Raw genomic sequence first — 21,430 nt, 5'->3', positions numbered from 1 at the left:
TGCTGTCGTCCATGGAGATGAGCAGCCTCCTCCACTGGCACAGGCCATCTTCCCAAGGTAGAAAGCCCGAACTATCAGCTGAAACGTGCTCCAGAAATGCTGGTTCCTCTGCACTGAGCAGACGGAGTCTAGTTGACTAGGTCAGCGGCCATGCCAGACACAAGACAAGGCTGGTTCCTCTGCACTGAGCAGACGGAGTCTAGTTGACTGGGTCAGTGGCCATGCCAAACACAAGACAAGAGCAATCTTGACGGAGGTGTTGACTTTCCTTGCCCAGTACAGGATGGAGCTCCTGCGGGGCCAGGGGGCTTTGCCCCTACTTCAGCTGCCTGGACCCCAGTAGCTGAGGCAACATTCACCCCCACGTGGACTGTGGTGTTTGCACTGAGCAGACGGAGTCTAGTTGACTGGGTCAGTGGCCATGCCAAACACAAGACAAGAGCAATCTTGACGGAGGTGTTGACTTTCCTTGCCCAGTACAGGATGGAGCTCCTGCGGGGCCAGGGGGCTTTGCCCCTACTTCAGCTGCCTGGACCCCAGTAGCTGAGGCAACATTCACCCCCACGTGGACTGTGGTGTTGGCATGAAGCACCTTCCTGGGATGAGGTGGGAGGTTTCTTTTGCATGTTGTGGCTGAGGAAAGGTAATGGTGTGCCTTGGGAAAGAACTAACGGTGCGTGACTGCCTCATTTCACTGCAAACTCACGTAAACCTTTCTTGACATTGAAGGGAGCATCCTGGATATGTCATCTTCTTGAAACAAACTCACATGCTTTATTCTTTATTTCCACTTTCTCTTTTTAGACTAAATCTTCAGCTATGTGCCCTTAAACAGTAGGAAATGTCTTTAGATTTCTCCAATTCTGCCTGCTTCAAAGAATTTTAGCCAAAACTTTAATTAAAAAGAGAAGTAAGAGCAGCTCTGAAGTCCAGCTGTTTCTGCAGGTGCCCAGGAGAGCCCTCCAAATGACCTCTTTTCAGTTCCTCAGCATAAGGATGTGTCTGTTCTCCAGATTTTCTGCTTCTCTGCCCATTTCCTGTGCAGGTCACCTGGACGTCTCCTCACATTAGGAGAATTTGCTGGGATGGAAAGGTGTTGGGTATCTTTGCAGGTGGTGGTGCTGAGCACTGCCATGCCCTGTGTCCATGTGATTTCCAAAGAGGATCCCAGAGACTGGCTTCTCTTATTAACTCGGCTGGCAGCTCCTGTGCTAGGACGGGCCAGTCCTGAACTAAATTCCTTTCTATTTTATTTAAGTATAAAAAGAGGAAAGTCTTCTCTTGGTGACTTTCTGTAACAAGCCAGTCGCTTTTTGCTTTGGGTTGTGGATTGCCTGCTGGAGGTTGATGATGCTTCAGAGATTTATTGAGCTGCAGTTGCCTTAATAAAATCTTCACCTTTGCCCAGATCTCCAATCCTATATTTTCTATAAGTTATGCAGCATTACAGAGGGACTTTATGGATACGTTCTCATATTTCTTTTCAGGCTTGAGTCAGTTCCCATCCATAGCATCTGTTGCCAGCTTCCTTCTCCATCACCCAAAGCCCAGAACTTTAACCTCTTGCTAACACTTATAGGCTCACATTTTGGCTCCAGTTCAACTTCAGGTTTGTCCAGTGTTTGCTTCCATTTGTCATATTCTGAGCCTTGCAGAAGAAGGTTCTTCAAGAAACTGCCTGTTTATCCTTCAGGCTGGGTATTGGAGCAGATAAAGAAATAAAGAGTAGTTTCTGTTGGGATGAATTAATATACTTCTGTATATTCATATATATGAATATACTTCTGCAAAATGTAGACAAAATGTCTACAAAATATCTGCAAAATGGGGAGGGGCTTGTGTTTATCAGCTGCAGAGACCCTGCTTATTGCCTCTCTCCTGCCTGGAGCCTGCAGTGCTCTCAGAGCACCCTCCCACCCACATTTCCGAACTGTAGGTCCAGAGGTGCTGTTTATTTTTTTGTTATGTGGCACAACCTGTCCTTTCTCACCCATTCCTTTATGCTTTTGTCAGAGGGAGATTTTGAGATTTTCAGGTTGATTTCCTATCCTTCTTTCTTTTGGTGCAGGCATGGTCTTTAAGAGCTGATGTTCTCCGGCAGCATCCATACCACCACTGACTTCACATATTTCCTGGGCATTTTAACCCAGCTAGTAGGTCTCAGGTTCAGACCTGAAAGTTTGCTGCAACTACTGCTTTACTGCATTCCCTCACATACAGTCCTCAGGTCTACCCACCCAACTATTCAGACACCGTTAGGCATGCATATATACGTATATATGTGTGTGTATATACATATATGTATATGGTAATACTCAGAAAAACTCTTTGCCTGCTTTTACCCAGATTGATGCTTCTACAGCAGCAGCCACCTTGCCTCTGTCTTTGATTTTTCTCAGTGCTGTTGTACAGGTTACTGTGCCTACTTACTTTCAGCGCTTTTCAAAGGGTGCCGATGAGTTGCCAGGTAGAAGTGCAAGTACAGAATTACTCCAGAGAGCTGCAGCACTCTGGTTCAGAAGTTATGAAAAGAGTCTTTTATCTTGGGTTAGCAACTGGGAATTGAGATAATCAAGTAATCAGCATAATGGCTTTGGAATTATCACAAAAAGCAGTCCCCCGTCTCTCCCACTTCTCCAGTTTACTGCTAGTGAGTTACTGGTTTAATCTCAGTTCAGCAATGCTGACTTTTATCATGAACCCTTGTGGATTTTAGCCTTCAGCAGTCCTGGTCCGAATGGGTTTCGTTGCCCTCTGAGCATCTGTCCTGCAGTTCCTGGCACAGCTCCCAGGCATGGTGCATTAGAGGAGATTTGGGGGGGGGGCAGTGGTGTCCGTGAGATAACAGTGGGCAAGTGGCTTGTCTCCATGTGTCAGCTCTCAGGCTGCCATTCGGGCAGCTCAGGAGAAAAGCCATTATGTCAACTGGCTGAAAGCACATCAAATCCCAAAGGCAATTAGCTGTCTGTGAAGGCATTTATAGTGCAGTGCGTTTAGGTGCAAGTTTGGGAGGGAGGGGGCATGGCCGTGGGCATGGAGCTTTGCTGGATGGAAAGCATCTCTGACATTCACAGCCCTGCAGGTGAACAGGGTGTTTCTAAGCAAATTGCTTAAAGTCTTTTAGGATTTTGCCCCTTACAGAGCAGACCTGTATGTACATAGGAGACTGCCAATTGTGTTTCAGCCTAGGAAGAAACAAGACCAGTTTCAGCTCCTGAGAGCTGTATGAGACCTGTGTGAGGTCTTACCAAAAGCCGTGCTAACCACTCCCAACGCCGTAGGCAATTTTTTTTTTTTTTTTTGCTGTTTATTTGATGAGTGGTAGGATTTGAGAATTATTTTACATTTGTTTCAGAAGTTAAATAGAGATAACTGCACTGGGAGAGTGCTCCATTGGGCCAGACAGCAAGGAGGTGGAGGGCATGACCTGCAACACAGAGAGGAAATTGAATCTCCTGGTTGAACATTTACAGTCTATGTCTGGATTCACTCAGGTCCTCTTAAATAACAGAGCAGCATCAAATTAGGAGCGTTTGACAGTATAGTCCAATAGTTTTGGTTTTGATATCTCCATATTATGTGAAGGAATCAAAGATACTGTCTGTCCATTCTTTCTTACCTGCCTACCCTGCAGACACTAAATTTGTGAGACATGCTGGGAAAAAACAAGAGCACAAGAGAAAGAATCATGTATTTTATTTCAGAATGGAGATTTATAAAGCTTCTTGTCTCTTCTTATCAGCTACTTAAATTTGTAACATTTCCCCAATTTAATGAATCTGTAAGAATAGGAATAAGTTGTTTTCCTTTGGGGAGGTGAAACTAAAAGATCTAGAAGATGTAGAAATATTTACATATGGTCCTAAACTACGTGTTTGTTATAATAACATAGAAATTATGAAATTCTGTGTGTGGGCTGGGGAAAGTTTGTGCTACACCACAGTCTAATGTCACCTTTTTCTTTGCTTCAGGAACCCCAGTTTGGTTCTACATGCAAATTGCACCCATAAGAAATGAGCATGAAAAAGTGGTTTTGTTCCTGTGCACTTTTAAGGATATCACTTTATTCAAACAACCGATTGAAGATGATTCAACAAAAGGTAAATGTGAAATACAGTATTTTTCTTTGGTAAATAGTAAAGTACGTGCTTGACCTCGGTCCTATGACAGAGACATGTCATGCCTGTGAACTGTGTCTTGAATTCAGGATATGTTTTGTGACCTGCTGGACTTTCGATGCCACCCTCCTAAATTATTGCTTAAAAATAAAAGAAAAATCACCATGAGTGGAAATTCCCTAACAACATTTTGCTAGAGTAACAAGCCTTCCTTTCTCTTTGTAATTTCACTACTTTTTCACTACCTCTTTTTTTTTCTTTTTTTTTCCTTTTTTTTTTTTCCCCCCCTGGCATTTGCTAAAAATTACATCGTTTTGAGTCACAAGCCTTCCTTTCTCTTTGTAATTTCACTGCCTTTTCACTACCTCTTTCCCCCCCCCTCCCCTGCCCCGGCATTTCCTAAAAATTACATAGTTTTGAGTCGTTTTTTAATGCTGTGTTGTTTTAGGGGACCTTTCTCTTAAGGGACTGGTATGTTCTTTTCAGAATAAAATAATTCCAGCTCCTTTGTGCTGTTCTTTTCTCACTCTTGGAGATGAAATGCAAAAGAAAAAGCCCATTTGGGTCCTTATTACTGGCCAGCAATGATGAGTGCATGGCACTGGATGTTGTACTTGTTATTTAACAGCTACTGGTGATGGTTTTTGTTGAGACATGCCATGCTCTCATCACCTAACGACCCATGGCCAGACCTGCAGCCTTGCACAAGAGAGAATTTGGTTATAAGACATGTGTCTTGTGTCAGGTTCACATGTGTATTGCTTTGGGTAAAATAATGCACACTTACATAAAGAAGGGCATTTGTGCTACAGCATTCACATTCCATCTTCTCTCGGAAGTTGCTTTCTGATGGTTAATTCCTTGCTATATTTTTCTCTTCATGCTTGGAGAAGGCTTGATTTCTCACTGAGTGCTGCGTGTGCTCTAAGCTGTCTTCTTCAGAATAAACTGGTATCATTTGAATGTGAACAGGATTTAAATTAACTTCTTATGATCTAGATAACACTTATTGCATGTGTTTGGATAACTGAGAAGTAGATTTATAAAGGCAGACTTAAAATAAAACGAAAGGCCTCTCTTTGGGCTAACACCAAATATGAGAATTTTTTTTTTGTCTAGAGAGTATTGTCCATGAAGTTGTAAGATCCTGATACAGGAATGTCTTCTCAGCCATCGTAAGCCTTACTACAATTTAGTTAGCAACCTGCAAATGTTCCTTTATTTCACTTTCAGCCCCACAATGTGAAATTCTTCTGCCTGGAAATAATCTGAATTTTTTAGGATAAATGCCAGTTAATTGAAAGGACTTTTAATTGTAGAGGTCTGAAGGCATGGGACTGGCTCTTTGCTTCTCAGCCATCGTAAGCCTTACTGCCACTACAATTTAGTTAGCAACCTGCAAATGTTCCTTTATTTCACTTTCAGCCCCACAATGTGAAATTCTTCTGCCTGGAAATAATCTGAATTTTTTTTAGGATAAATGCCAGTTAACTGAAAGGACTTTAATTGTAGAGGTCTGAAGGCATGGGACTGGCTCTTTGCATCAGTGTATATAATATGTAGTGGGAGCTCATCAAGGAAAAAGCCAATCTTTGCAGGGATTCTCTTTCAGGATTTCCTATTTCATGCTTTCTGGAGGAACTGAGATGTATCTCACATGGAACCTGCCCCTGGACCTCCCCCTTTCACCAGCTCTGCCCCACTTTCCACTGTATGTAGTTGCACTGAGGGGTGTGTGGCTGCAGCAGGACAGGGAAAACGTATTGAAGGTGGCTCCTGAACGCAGAAATGATGACTGTTGGCTCCTTTGGATTCTTGGCCTGGGAGATTAGTACTCTGCTGCCTTCCCTGGGGAGGCAGGGATGTGCTGAGGGGGCAAAGCTCTCCCCATCCCTTTCTTGTGGCTGAGGAGCAGAATACATTTGGCATCCATTATAGGAACAATATATGTCCCTATGGGAAAGAGCAACGGCTGTGAAGTGCGTAACTTGTGTACTGCTGCTCTCCAGTGAAGGGTACCATTAGTTAAAATGCCAGGTATTAACTATGAACATTGCAAAATCTTGTCATCGGCAGCCAGAGAGGTTTGACTGAGTGCTTGAAGAGCACTTACTTCTGTCAAAGTCATACTTTAAAAAAAAAATCCAAAACAAAACACGGCAAAAGGCAGTGCAGCCACATCTCTCAAGTGCCTTTAAGGTATATGATTGGAGTGTTAAGAATTTGGTGCTTTGATTAGAGCATTGATTAATATTGACCAATAAGTCCAACAAGCTCCATAATTACAAGCCACTGACCTGATTTTTTTTCTTCTCCTTTTGCATAAATTAGAGCTTGTCTTTTATAGTCTTCCTATAAAAAATTATGTTCAAATATTTGCACCATTTTACTACAGGGATGGGGAAACAGCACTGTTGCATTGCCCTTTGTGTCTCAACTGGGTGGGTCTGTGGGATCCCACGGCACTGGGATCACAGTGTTGTTTTGTCAGACGTAGTGCTATGAGAGGTGCATAATTCATTGTCCTTGCAGATAACATTACAATGTGCTTAGAAACCATCAGGCCACTTTCTTTTTGAATTATGAGATTGGTAAACATATACATTACAATTTAGTGGAGAATTTTTAAACTTTTGTGAAAAGCATTTCAGCAGAATATTGCTGTTGGGTGCTGGGATTTGTCATTGAAAGGGCTATTTTCTTTTTTCTTTTTAAGAGAAGGATTTTTCTTCAGAAATTCTGCCACGACCATGCAGTACATAATACGTAAGCAACTATGGTGCAGAGGAGTTACTGTCTGTTACTTATGGGAGCAGTAAATTTGAGATAAAAAATTCTACAGAAATAAAATATTGATGCCATTATGCAATAATCTCTCCATGCCAATATATTCTGCACTGTTCAAAGGTATGTTGCTTTGTTGTGAAGCATCAGTATATCACACTCCTACGAGATACGAGGATTTGGTATTTAAATCATAAGAATGGGTGTATCTACACTGCAGGGTGTCTGTGTGTTCTGGCTCCTGGAAATAAATGGTTGTGTTTGCCAGATCTGTTTATCTGTTTGGGGTGGCTGTGATGCGGTCGGCATCTCGTGTAGACCTTGCATGGGCAGCTACAGTTTCGGGGACTGGTGCCTGGGTGCTGAGGATGCAGAACTGCTCAGAAGTGTTGAGGAGCTTGTTGTATTTGTGAAAACAGGGCATACAAATAAAATAAGTTGTCTTACTACAAAGCACAGTGCAAAGGAGAGGCAGATTTCAACAACCTTCACGGAGTTGAAAACAATGACAGGCAAGTTTTTTTTTTTTTTTTTTTTTTTGTCCAATATAGACTCAAAACCGTGCTTGTTTACAGGCTCAGTACAAAAAATATAGTTGACATCCTGGGGACTATGACTGGGGCACTGTGACAGATGGTGTATCTCTCTGCTTACCTGTGTGCTCATGGTTTGCTGTGTGTTCATGCTGTCAGAAAGGAGGAGGAGGAGAAGGAGGAGGGGGCTTTGCTTCCAGGAGGGAGTAAAAGTAATGAAAACTATTCCTGGGTCACCCAGGAGACTGTGAATTTGTTGCAGTCCAGAAAGCTGTTGAAACTTAATGGACTGAAAGCAAGACTGGAGAAAAAGGATATTTAAATCTACCTTCCTCTAGTAAGATATAGTGACAGAGATCAGCAACCTTGTTTTCTGAGAAAGTACAGCAGGGAGTTTGACGCTAAAGTTTTGACTGATTTTCTTGTTACCCGTTCTGGTATCTATTGTCACTGGGCTATGTGCAGGACACCTACGATGTATAGCAATGTAACAGTGACCAAAAAGTACTGTCGTATCCTTGTAAATGGCAAATTACTTAAAAGGTGTCTAATGATGCAAAAGTGTGGAAAAACCTGGCATCTCAAGTAGAGGCAGTTGATGATGATGATGATAATGGAAGGAAACATCAGCCATGTGATTGACTTGTTCACTCCTGGGTGAAGATGCCACCAGCAGCTGTGCAGGTGTGGAGGGCAGCGGGAACACCCCCCATTGACTTGGTTTATGGTTTGTAGTGCCCCACCTCCTGAGTCGGTGGCTGGATGAGCTGTGGATGGTGGCAGTGTGGGAGAAGAGGCATGAGAATTAGTGACGGGACAGGAGATGTTGCAGGAGATGATGGCTGCACTTGGTGGTCACTGGGACAGTGCTTTATTTTTCAGTGAAAGAGCTGTGCTCTGTTTTGTCTGGTCTCTCTTTCTTTCCTTCTCCTGTTCCTCTTTGGTAATAATGAACATTTGTCTGATCTGGATTCAGTACCAAGCGGTAGGTCCTACCTGTGGTGATGGAGGGCCAGACCCCCAAGTGTCCTGGCTGAACACCTGACACAGCAGAGGTGGAAGGCCATTACAAGCATATGAAAGATTGTACTATGTATTTTCTTTCAGAGAATAAACCCCAAGGAATCGACTTTTTAAAGTTTGTACCATTGTAGGGTCACAGCTGGATGCTTTTATCAGCTTGCTGTGCTTTTATTCTGTCTTTACCCAATGGTCTTTTAAAAACATCTGAAGACTTTCAATCCCTCCAAAGACACACAGTGGAAATAATCTTATGTTTATTTGTCACAAAAAAATGCAGCTATTTTTCTGGGCCCTAACTATTAGAAGGGCAAATGAGGCCACTTAAAATGTTAACAACATTTGAAGCCAGGAGTGCTGGAGATTATACTGAACTGAAAGTTTAAGGATATTAAAAAAGACTGGCATTTTTTTGGCTAATAGTGGAGTTTCACCTGGTTGTACAATGGCTTTATTTCCTTTGTTATCGTCGGTGAAGAAAAAATTGTGGCCCCTAGGTAAACTTGGAAGTTTTTTCAGCTAGTATTCTCACTGGTCGTCTTGAATCTCAGGCTTGTCACCTGCTGGAAGGGATTGGGAAGTTGTGGTGGATACTGATGGGATGCTGAATTAGGATGCAAAGTTGTGTTAATGAGGCCCCCTACAACTCAGGACCGTGCGCTGTTAACAGATGGGATCAGGAGATGGCACAGCAGTATCCTGAAGTGTTTTTTGTTTTTTTTTTTTCACTCGATAGAGCCAGACTTTGATAATCAAGACTGTCTGGGACAATGCTGTAATGCTTCCAGTGATATAACTCTTTATGGTTATATAACCCTGTATAATGATACAACTCTATCTTGGAGTGTGACAGGGCTATAAAAAGTGTAGTAGTTGCAGAAATACGCACTTGTGGTTGCTAATCCTTGCTAAGCCTATAATTCTGATCCTTTTTTATCTTTAATAAGTGCAAGTTATTAAGCATGTATAACTAGTTGCACATGGGAACTTTTTTCCTTGAGGGGGTATCAATCCTGCTGATAATAGAAGTGGGTAGAGGGATTAGAGCATAAAATGATATTTCTACCTTTAGCTGAAGCACACTGTACCCTGTTGAATACATCACCTTGACAGTAATCCGTAACAGTAATTTAGTAGGTCACAATTTGGATATCCTTACCATGTTTCATTGCAGTTTTCCATGGCTGTAATAACAAGAGTATTGGTGTCATAGAGACCCACTTGTTCTGGTGCTGTTTCCTATTGCTCTTATGTGCAGAGTTTCACCACCCAGTGCCTCCAGGCACCCAGATCACTTCCATCTCTCCATTCTCCCCTGGGTCTGGAGTGCAGCATCCAGGGACATTTGGGCTTTGAGAAAGGACTGTCATTTGCCAGGACACCAGGTGGGCTTCCAGTGTTAAGAGGAGACAACGCAGAGGAATGATGCTAAAATTTAGTCTCTTGGTATTTGAAACCATCCGTTTTGGATGGGCACAGCTTTCTAGTAACCAGGAAGACCTTCTGAGTTTGCTTTGCTCCTGTTCTGCAGGACAAGCATCCTTGTTGTTTTCTTCAGTGACGTGCTGGTGGCACTTCCAGCAGACACTGCAAAGGCTGACAGTCACAAAGAGGTAGTTGTTTCCCCATTCCTAGGGGTGATGCTCCAAGGCCTTATTTGTGTCCCCCTCCTTTCTGGCTTTGTTGCTGTCGGAGACCTGCCATGATGAAGAACAGTTAATTTCCATATCCGAGACTGCTTAGTTTCCTTCACAGAAATCTGGTACATTTCTGAACCTTGTATTGCCTTTTGTAGCCTTTGTGTGCTCCATCAGGAACTCACAATGCACGTTAACTGTCTGTAAATTTCTAGAAGTTTAATGTGCAATGAAAAAGAAATCCCATTGAAATCAAACCTAACCCTATGAGAGATTGAATTAAATTGAAAAACTGGAAGCTGATCTTTAAAGTGGTAACTGTTTGCAGATGGATACAATTTCTATGTAGAAAACTGAACTCACTCATAAGCCATATACAAAATAATAAGTATCAATTTAGTAAAGTGAGAGTGTTTAACAGTTTAATCTGTATATCACAGGATATTACATTTCACTAAGTTATTTTTGAACCCATGAATTTATGTTTAACTAAACCATTCCCTCCAGAAAAACATCCAGTATTGGTTTAGAAGTCTGAAGAGGCTGAGGATCCACCACATTCCTTCATATTTTTCTTGCTTTTTCATTACACTAATTGCTTTTAAAAATGTGTCATATTTAAATTAACGTGGCTTCAGCTTCTTGCAGTGGCATCTTCTTAACGCATTTTTTCCACTGTACTAAAAAAGTCCCATTAAGTCATTTACACGTATAATCAAGTCATTGCTCCACCTTCTTTTCATTAAGTGAATGAGTTGAGCTCCTTAAAGCTCTGTCTAGCCTGAGTTTGGAGGTCTGGGGATGGCAGATACAGACATTTTAGCTGCACTTTAATACAGCTCATTGTCAGCAGCAGGGATGAAGCCATGGTGACACAGATTTCAGCCTCCCAGCTCCCAAATAAGTTTCTGCAGCCGTTATTGTAGCCAGCTGGGTTCACAGCTAACTCCTCAACATTGCCCATTGCTCAGCCCCTCCAAGCCTAGCTCTTACTGTTGTCTATTCGAGAAGCAGGTGACTTTTTGCCAAAGCAAACCACATGCTGAATCTACTAAGACTCTGGATCCTTTTCAGAACTGTTCATTGCTGGGGATGTTTCCCTGTCCCGTGCTGGAGATACGGTTTGCACTGCTTTTGCCTAGATGTCTGATTTCCATTTAAAACACATTTTAATGGCACATGCCCAGTTATCAGGCACATCATCCTGCGTGACTGCCCTCACTACTGTTTAACATTCCTCTAATCTTCCTGTCATGTGGGTATTTTATCAGTCGTTTTGTGATGACTTTCAAACCATAGAAAAAAGCACAGCATAGAAGGGAACCTGTCCACTGGGGTCCAGAAGGCTCTCAGTAATAATTTTTTACTATTTTCCACTACTTCTTGTTTGATATCTGCCAGGTAGCAAGTTCTTAATCTATTTCACCTGTAGTTTACCGAACTGCATCGTCTCAGTATTTTGTTGAGAGTATCACGCAGTGTCAATTCAGTGAAGATCACCGTACAAGAGGATTTGGCCAACCTGTGTCTCTTGGGTGATTCAAATGCAGCACCAGGATGAGGTGACATTATGTGTCGAGCACTGTGGCTGTGCTCATTTGGGAGCTGTTGGGTCCTTGGCTGCATGTGGGAGCAAACCAGGGGCAGCTACTGAGGTTGTCATCAAGTCAATGTTCCCCATTGCTGTCCAGTCCAGCCCCAGCAAGGGAGCACTGGTGCGGGGAGCTGCCCTGGCTCGTGGCTCTCTGGCGTGCATCATACATATGCTGCAACTCTGGCCAGCCGTCGCATTTGTCTTGTGGCTTGGTCTGTCAAGGCGTTTGGCTGTCTTCCTGAACCAAATGTATGCTCTTATCAAATAATGAAATTAACATTGTGGGGCATTTTACATCATTTCATATTGACAGCCATTCATTATGTTCCTTTTCTTTTCTGTTAAACATATTGAAGCTCAGATCAGCTTTGCTCTCATTTTGTCTGGCACTGAAGTCAAACCGAGCAACCTGCAATTACTTGGGTCAGCCTGTCTGCCCTTTCTGCATACGGGCACAGAAAGCCTTTTGGTTGTACTCTGGGAGTTCTTTAAGAACTTCATTGTTACTGTAATAAATCTAGCCGTGGAAAAGATTTTTCCTAAATGTCTTTAGCTTTCCATGTCCAGTCTCATAAGACAGAATTTCTCATTCACGTACTTACTTGTTCCCCATTTCTTCCCATCCTTGTGTGCTTTATTGTATACTGCTTCTCCATTTCTAGCAGCTGCCTTTCTTTTGGCCCTAAGCCTTTGGCTGGTGCAGTCCTTTTTCCTTGAGCATTGAATGGCACCATTTTGCTATCTGACAAACTCCTAAAAGCCAGTTGACTGATATTTACAGTACTTAGTCTTTTTTTTGTTTGTGCTTGTTTTTATATACTTATGGGAAAGAAGTCCTTGGTGGCCCTGTGTGTGTGTATATAGAGTTTAGCTTTAGTTGCAAAATGTGAAATTTAAGAAGTTGTGCACTGTAGATTTATGGCTATGTCAGATTTAAATTAAAAAATACATTGTATTCATTGTATTCATTAGTAGATCTCCGAATGGCTTGCAAAGTAGGTCATTAGCATTATCTTCATTTTAAGAAGAAACTGAAGCTCGGAGAGGTAAAGGGATATGCCCAAGATGATCCAGTGATTCTTCATCCATTTTGAGCTCCCCAGTAATTGCAATGGGAGGATGGTAACTGGGAATACAACATTGAGCAAGAACAGAGGTCAGATGTAAAAATTATCCCACGAGTGCAGTGCATTATCAGACAGTGGAATGCACAGAATTTCAAATCGGGAAATTTATTGTAATATTTTGAATTACATTTGAATAGACTCTGTGGTTCTTAAGCCCATAAATGGTTTTACTGCATCATGGGAGTGATTGAGCTTTGTTTGACTATTATTCTATTTATTCAGAAATCCCATTTATCCCTCTCTCTCTCTAACAAAGCAAAACTAGGATGATTAAGTTTTTCGAAGAGACAGTGAGCTCTTTCAGCCATATTTTACCTGCAATAAAGAGCAAACAGCCAGCCATTGCAATGATTTTGCTGTCTGAATGTCTAGAAATAGTTGAGATTTGTAGGTGCTAACTATTGATGCAAAAGGATGATCTGTGTTGTCAATTGAATTTCAAACTGCCTCTTTCTGAGTGGTGCTAGCTCTTTGCTTTTGTGGGTAGGTCACAGATTATGTTATTTAAGCATTCTGTATGTTAACTGTTCCGTGCTCTGCAGTGAGAGGAGAACAGCAACCTTTCAATGGTCTGGAGGTGTTACTTGCACTCCTGCAGGCAAGAATCAACACGAGCGTTGCTGTAATTACCCTTGTGGTTGTTTTTTACATACAATGTAATTCTTAACCCGAGGGTTTTCACTGCAGAGTAAGACATTGGATAGTTCCCTGTTACACTGATTTAAAAGCCTTCATTATTTCTCATCGTTTTAAGACGAGACAAAACTTGATGCAAAGGTTAATTGCAACCCAGTAGAGCTACACTAATGTTTTATTAGGGGGAACTGATCATGTCTAGATTTTTTAGAGCAAGTGCACTATGAAGAACATTAACATCTCACCTTGAGATAAACTCATAAACTGTGATGTATGAATTTAGCTTTAAAATAAAATAATATAGTTCATGAATGAGAGATTTTAGGGGTTTTTTTCGGTATGGCTGCTAGCAAAGTGGCTTAAGTACTAGTGGAGCAAAAGAGCCCAAGTCTTCTTTGCTCATTAGGCTGTGCCTGGAGGCTTCTGCCCGGCACAGGGAACTGCTCGGGTCTGACACAGCCCCTTGGCAGGAGTGTCCGTGTGTGACTGGTACCAGGAGTTTCTCTCTAGGACACACTGGAGCACCATCAGGAGGCTCACAGTTTTGGGTGGAGTCTGACCAATTCTCTGCCTGCTTTGTGACCTTGCGAGGAATCAGAGGGATTTAAAGGTTTTTTTCTCCAGATAGCCATTAGGAAACAGTCATTCTGTCCCCCTGCTTCCAGCATCACTTCTGCTTGAGGAAGCCTCCCTTGCTGTGCATTTTTTGGACAGTTTTTCCCTTGTCCTTTTTATGCTCTGCCATACATTGCAACACCATGTTTGACCTGGATGACATTTTTCCTTACTTAGAGAAGACAGCAGAGAAGAGGACCGGGTTTTGGAGATGAATGAGGGTGTTTGTGAACTGGATCGATCTGCAGGGTGTATTAATGGGAAGGATGTTGTTGACCAGATGGGCAGGGAGAGAGGTTCCCCATGCAAGAGGGCAGTTTGCAGAAGGTCCCTGAACACGGAGTAAGCAATGTGTGCAGTGGGGAGGTGGATGGAGCTGAAGAGCAGCTGCTGCAGAGCTGTTCCCATCTCATCTGTCCAATGCAAAACACAATGATTGATTCAGGATCTCAGGAAGAAAGATGTGTGGACATAATACTGCTCTTGTTGGAGTGGTAGCTGATGGAAGGGTACATGCTATAGTGAATAGGAGGTTTTGAGTAAGATAGTTTGGACTTTCTGATGGTGGAGGGATGATAGGATCAAGTTCTAAGCTGGAAAAAACATTTCCCCCTTAGATGTCACATAATTTCTGTAGTGGCGTATGAATCTAGAGAGTGGCTGAGTGAGCATCTTAGACCCATCTGGAAAGCTTTTCCCCCTCTAAGGAGGTGTTCAGGCACTTTGCTTCACTTGACTGTTGCCTACCTCCCTTCCATGCTCCTGCACTCCTTTAGGCATCCTGGCACAACATTAACAGCTTCAACTCGTGTCATAGCATCTAAGGTTTGAAAGAAATACCATTTTAAAAAATTAATTTAATACTCCTTTTTTTCTCTTCAGATAAACCTTTAGCTCAGCCATTGTGTAAAGTATGCCACCAAGTTGTCCCCAGCTCAGTTAGCCTCGCAGTTAGAGAGCTGTCAAATTGACATTCCTAATTACAGAAAGAGATGTGGAGAATATTTTGTGGATGTAAAATATTTAATTGTGACTAAAATGCATGGAGGAAGAAGAAAGTTGCATGCTTGGAAGGACAGCATTGCAGCTGGGCCAAGGCAGAGACTCGTTTAGTTCACGTCTGTCAGCATGTGTGCCTTCTTCATGTGCTATTTTTGTAACTGTATGGAGTTGTTAAACCTGCCTCTTCAATTTATTGAGAATGCAGGAATTTTTATTTGAGTAATGGATAGGAACAGGGAAATATTTTGCTAGGCTCCTGTTTAGTAGTAGATGTTTGTTTTGGATCAAGAGAATGAATACAGATCATGAGGGGTTTTTTAATGCAGGGGTACAAATTCTTCTGGTTTTGTCCATGAATCAGAAAATAATTAAAGAGAACCAGGGAAACAATAATTTTATGTGTATGTTATTCCAGAATTTTCCATTTGGGGTAGTTAACATCTTCCTCTGAAATACCCAGTTTAACCTCTTGTAGGGAGAAGCAGCTGCTGGCCTGATCTGGTGAGTGATCTGATTATGTTGCTTTTGTTCCTAAGAATTTGAGAACAATGGTGCAAATTTAGGGTATTATTTTTCAAGTGGTGGTGTGAAAGAAAGACACAATCCAGTTGAGCTGAAAAGAGCATCAGAAGTGTTGCTTTTTCTCCGGAGTGTTTTTTTTTTTTTTTTTCCCTCTTGCACCTGCTGTTTGTGCTGCTCCTTTACTCCTTGTAGGTGGAAAATATCTGTAAGGACACGTGGTCACTAATACATGGGATAAAATTATCATTCTTTTCAATTATCTGTCTATAGAGGAAAAGAAAGGAACGAATCGTTTGAAGAAACATTGACAGCAGTAGGCAGCTATGCAAATTTTGCCTCGATCTATTTAAACATACACATTGGTTTTATATATAATTCTGAAATTATCTAGTCTACAACAAGGTCAAGAAACAGAGAAATGTACCCTGTACAGATTATTTCAGACATGAGGCAGCCTGTATACATTTTCACCTTCCCACTCATACCCCAGCATCTTGCTGTTGCTATGTTTTTAATCCTCTTGGGTTGTAAATAGGAAACAAAAGAATGTGGTACTTTTTCACACTATTGCAGATGGATAGGTTGGAGCAGGTAGAATAATGCTGGAATTGTGCTGAATTGGAAAAAAAAAGTCATGGTAGAGTATTCTGTACTTCCAACGTCCAGAATCATGGGCTTCACGAGCTGAAAGAAATGTGAAAATGTGAAGCCCCTAAATGAGGCTGAAAGGGTTTTTGCAAAAGCTCTCCTCTAGCAGAAAGCAAAGCTTTGGTCTTGGTGGAGAAAGGACACTATGAAATGGCTTGTCCTGACCAGAGTGGTAACCCTAAGATGTGTGGCTTCTTTCTTTCACATGACATTGATGATCTCACCAAGGTGGAAAAGGAGTATTTGAAAAAGTCATAGTTCTTCCTTTCTTTTTATTTTAACAGCTAAAAGATTGCTGGTTTTTGGTGTTTTATTCCTCCGGTTCCTTGTGGTACATCTTCCCCAACATCCCCAGCTTTTTGTGTTTGCAGTTAATGCAGAACACATGTTTTTCTTACCTAAGACAATGACACGGGGTTCTTACCAGTTTTGCTTTTATAAGAGGAGAGGCATTTTTCAACTCCATATTTTGATGAGTAGGATCTCTCAACCCGGGAAGCACCATAGGAAATAATTGCTAGAGAGTGTATGAAGCCATCTTCTGTCATTCCCAGCCCCTGACTCTTCTCCAAATCCTCATCTTATCCCTGTACAGATCAGTGCCCTAAACCTCAGAAAATAAATAACCATCAGCCATCAGAAAGGTCACAGAATCACAGAATGGTTGAGGTTGGAAGGGACCTCTGGAGGTGACCTTGTCCAGTCCCCTGCTCAGGCAGGGCCCCCATGGACCCCAGGGAAGTGTCTGTCTGGGAGAAGAGGATGCTGCGTGTGTGCAGGTGTGTGTTAGGTACCTGCCCAGGGTCTGGAGGTGTGTGACTGCTTCCCAGAGGAGAACTGCTCTTTTTCTCTGGTTCTTGCAGCGTGGTTGCAGCATGCCAAAAGCAATTGGCTGGATGCACCGTGGCCTCCAGCAATTATGAGAAGTGTTGGGGCAGAGCTGTCAGGACACTGTTGCCATGCTCACTTGCTCCTTGAAATCACTGGCTAAGAAAGATAAAGAACAATTCTGACTTTTGTCTTAAAGCTGTCTCCTTGCCACAGTTTTATAGACAATTAGGAAGAAGAAACCACAAGAATTTTTCTAGAAATTAATAGTTCATACTCGGATTGTTATAGTCTCTTATGACCTTGTTTAATACAGAAAGTGCATGTTCCTAATTGAATATCTCTGTAAGCTCGAGAAGCATATCTAAAGTTCACATTTAGATTTGAAAAGTTAATAAAATAATTCTATTTTTTACCTTTTCACAATGCATTTTTTATGTGCATTTCTGAGGTTATATATAAATAGCCAGACAAATGCTTTGTGCAGTGCTGGTGGTGTATCGTGATATTTAGATGTGTTCTGATTGCTAAATGATGAACAACAGATTTACATTTGCGTGAATGTGATGCGTATGTGGTAAGTTGCAAAACCAAACTGTAAATTATTTTTTCCTTAAGGTTTTATTGTCTTGTCTGTTCTCTGCTCTTCATTTTATCTACCCCAGGGCTTCCCTTAACTTTCCAAGTCCCTGACTCCTATCAGACAACAGGTATTTAAAAACAAACCTAGCTAACATAGAAATGGTGGTTTTCCTTTCTCAGGTGTGACATTTCCCCCAATTTTCAGCTACTCAGCATTCAAGTTAAATAAAAGTAAAACCTTCTCCTGAAGCTGTTTCCTGTCCATAACTTGTTTTATATTTTATACACACCTGTGTAGTAAAAGCAGGTTATGGCTAAACTGAATGTTGAGCATCTCCTTCAGTACTCTGGGGGAGGCATTTCCTTCCTGCAGATATTTGAATTTTCAATTTTCCTGCTTAACACTGAGGTGCCACACTGCTTAAACCCCTGGTGTTTTGTTTGCTACTGCCGATATACCTCATCCATTGACGCATCCACACCAGCTGTCACGTTTGGGCATTTTTTGGAATGACTTGATGGCAGGTTCCTGGGTCAGAGCTGCTGTCAGTCGCAAACTCTGAGTGCTCCTTTCTGAACCCTGTGGAAAATATTCCCCAGGGGCAGCCCAGTGTGTGGGTCTCAAGCTACCATTAAGGCAGCTGTTTATCATCAGTTTAACAGCTAAATTTATTTCTTAATGCCATTTAAAATCTAGTGCTTAATCTGTCTTTAAATTCTTATTTTTTCTTTTTTTTTTTTTTTGTCATCTGAAGCATTGCTGTTGATGCAGCCCTGAATTTTGCTGATTTTTTTTTTTTTTTTTTTTTTAAGTTTTGTCCCTAAAGTTTACTTGGGGCAAGAAACAGTAAAGACTTAAGGATCAGACTTTTGGGGCTGCTCCAGTGGCCCTTAATCAGCAGAAGCCTTTCTGTAGCTGGGGAAGATTTTACTTCGGCAGGATTTGCAGACTTGGGAAGCCTTTGCATTAACTGCAGTGGCTTAGAATTAGATTTCAGCAGCAGAGTAACTCCCCAGAAGGCTGAAAGCACAATGTGATCCCTCTAACACAATGTCTGGAAAAGGCAGGAGAAAGAGCAAGCCAGAGCATTTTGATTTTACTTAGATTTACTCGTGTGCCTTGAAGCAGCGGTATTTTTCCTCTTTTGCTAAGTCTTTAAGCCTGGAGCTGTTCTGTGCAGCAATTTAGAGAAACTGTTCAAGCCTGAGACTTAATATGAGTGAACACAAAGGAGATTTACTAGCAATGAATGAGGTTTTGGTACTTCTGACATGATTTCTTTCTTTCCTGCCCAGGTTGGACCAAGTTTGCTCGGCTGACGCGGGCCCTGACGAACAGCCGGAGCGTGCTGCAGCAGCTGACGCCCATGAACAAGGCTGAGGTGGTGCACAAGCACTCCCGCTTAGCCGAGGCAAGTGGGACAGACACCAGCCTTCTCCCTTTGAAAGGCAGGAAGAGATGGGAGGAGAAAAACAGTCTCCAGAGGTCACTTTTACTTACCTGGCCCTGTTTCTGTGCATGCAGACCTCGGTTTGCTGGTTGTTTCGTAACTCAGGGTGCACAGTGTGCTCCTCTACGTGCTGTCTCACAGCGACGTGGAACCGGGTTTGATGTTCTTGATCCCTGTGGATAGTCACTTACTCTCCTGGGGAAATGGGATTGTTTGAAAAACTAGGTACTCCTCTTTGGATGTATCCCTGTCTGGGTCCCAGGCACACTGTACTGACTACATACATACCTTAATCTTGACTTTCTTGCAAAGTCCTTCCTGCAGTGTTTTGCTCATCATTTTTCTCCTTCGGAACTGATGAAATGAACTCTTTGGCAGGTTGCAAACATCTCCTTAACAGTGCAGATGGTGCAACAAGTGAATGCCTTCAGGTTAACTGATGAAACAGGGGTAGTGCTTTCATCTTCATGTCCGTTGGTAATGAAAAATACACGGGTCAAAAATATGTGGTGAAAATATATGGGCTACTGAAAACAACAGCCCTAGCCACCTTGTGCCAGAGAGCTTGTCTTGGTTTCAATGCTAAGAACTGGCAGCAGCTTTAAATGTGGTGTGTTGTTTTTTGTGTTTTTTTTTTTTTTGTTCCCTTTCTGATTTTAGTGGACTTTGCTAATAAAAATTCAAATTAAAATGGAAACCCACAGTTCTGAGGTGCTGGCAGTGTGATGTTTTCCCTTGAATGATCCCATACCAATAGCTTTGATAACTGTTGAGTTGCTCTCTTGCCTTGCTTTTCTAATTCATGACATTTCAGTGTTCTGTAAATCCGGTTATATTCATTATTGGTTTAGTCTAGAGAAGGGAAGACTGGAGAAGATATGGTAACAATATTCAAATAAGTCTGAAGCAGTTGCATAGAATGAGTAAGGAAATTGTTCACCAGAACCACTATAGCTAGACAAAAAGTAATGGCATTAAGTCACAGCAAGGAAGCCTTAGATCAGGCAGTAGGAAGGGCTCAGGTAAGGGAGAACGTCATGCTCAGGAACAGGCTGCTTGGAGAGTGTGCACAGTTCTTTCTTAAAGTCGTTTGGAGCTGCAACATGCTTTGCAGGCAAAGCTCTGTCAGGAATGCAGACTGAGTGGAGGTATGCCATCACCGTACAGGCCCCACTTTCCATCCATCTGTGCCTGAGGAGGAGTGTTATCATCACAGCTCATCCCTCGCAGAACGTGCTGCCCACCTTTACCAGGCTTAACTGTTATCAGCCGTTTTCATAAGTTGTATACAAGAATAATTCAGAGAGTCTGTGATGAATGCAGCTGATGAACACATTATTGTGTATTCCTTAGTAGTTTAAAATTAAAAATTCATGCAGCATGAAAGAAATAATCATTATAGTTCAGTGGTCTCCACAGCCACTTGCCACCCACTCACTATGTCAAACTCAGCATGATATTATGTTAAGAATGATAATTATACTTTTACAGTATCATGGGAGTTCCTAAGCACTCTACCACCAGAGGCATAGGGAACTATCAAGCATATGTTGATCTCATTCAGCTCGAGCCCAAAGTAGCTTATTATTCCAGCTACAGTGTGGCTGTTTCCAGCTCCTGCACCAGTGAACAAGGCAGGGAACAAATAGGTCTGGAGAAACCAAGGAAAGAAGTCCCAGTCCCAAAATGGTGTGTTACACGCAGGGGACAATTCTGGCATTGTAAGAAGTTTCATGGATTTGCACAAAGGCTGCTGTGGAAAAAAAAAATAAATTACTGTATCAATAATGGCTTTTGTTCCAGGGAAGGATGCATGGATCCATCAGTGAGTTCAGTGTGCTACGGTGGCCAGCTGAGCCTTGCCCGTTGGGTGGTTATAGGAGTGCCGTTAGTCAGTCTTGTCCTCGTCACTGAGGAAGGGACACTTGGAGGTTGATACTTTTATGGGTTTCACCAGGGGTTTGGTATCTGTGAGGGTCTCTGGTGAGTGTCATTGGGACCACACTGCTTGGGGTGTGTTGCTGTTCGGCTGGAGCTCCACACGTGGCTTTGTGTTACTCTGAAGCTGGTGTGATACGAGGCTGCTGGCAGAGGAGCAGGCATGGTCTCCTGGAGGTCTCTGCTGCACTCTCACTGCTGCCTGCGTAGCGGGTCTGGTGGTTTTCTGGCCACAGGATAAATCAGTGCAATTCAACTGACTCTGCAGAAAACAAATGGCTGACTAATGTAACAGCAAGTTAGTTTTTCATCGTATCAGTTTAACTGACTTTCCTTACAGGTTGTGATTGCTCAATCTGACCTTAGGGAGGGTGGGAACAGGTAGGCAGGAGCAG

At 42.3% G+C, this 21,430-nt stretch overlaps 1 protein-coding gene across 1 annotated transcript in view; it reads left to right on the top strand.

The window, feature by feature from the left end:
• The window catches only part of KCNH5 (potassium voltage-gated channel, subfamily H (eag-related), member 5), a 154,072-nt gene that overhangs the window by 19,772 nt on the left and 112,870 nt on the right, over positions 1-21,430 (top strand). Inside the window, exons 4-5 of the mRNA XM_010075987.1 lie at positions 3,972-4,100; positions 18,943-19,058. Of these exons, the coding sequence (XP_010074289.1) occupies positions 3,972-4,100; positions 18,943-19,058 (245 nt within the window). The remainder of the gene's footprint in view (positions 1-3,971; positions 4,101-18,942; positions 19,059-21,430) is intronic.

This window comes from Pterocles gutturalis, unplaced genomic scaffold (assembly GCF_000699245.1).
Source record: "Pterocles gutturalis isolate BGI_N339 unplaced genomic scaffold, ASM69924v1 scaffold5968, whole genome shotgun sequence".
In the NCBI taxonomy this organism is placed as follows: Eukaryota; Metazoa; Chordata; class Aves; order Pterocliformes; family Pteroclidae; genus Pterocles; species Pterocles gutturalis.
The sequence above is the reverse complement of the archived record's forward strand: the minus strand, read 5'-3'. Positions and strand labels throughout refer to the sequence as shown.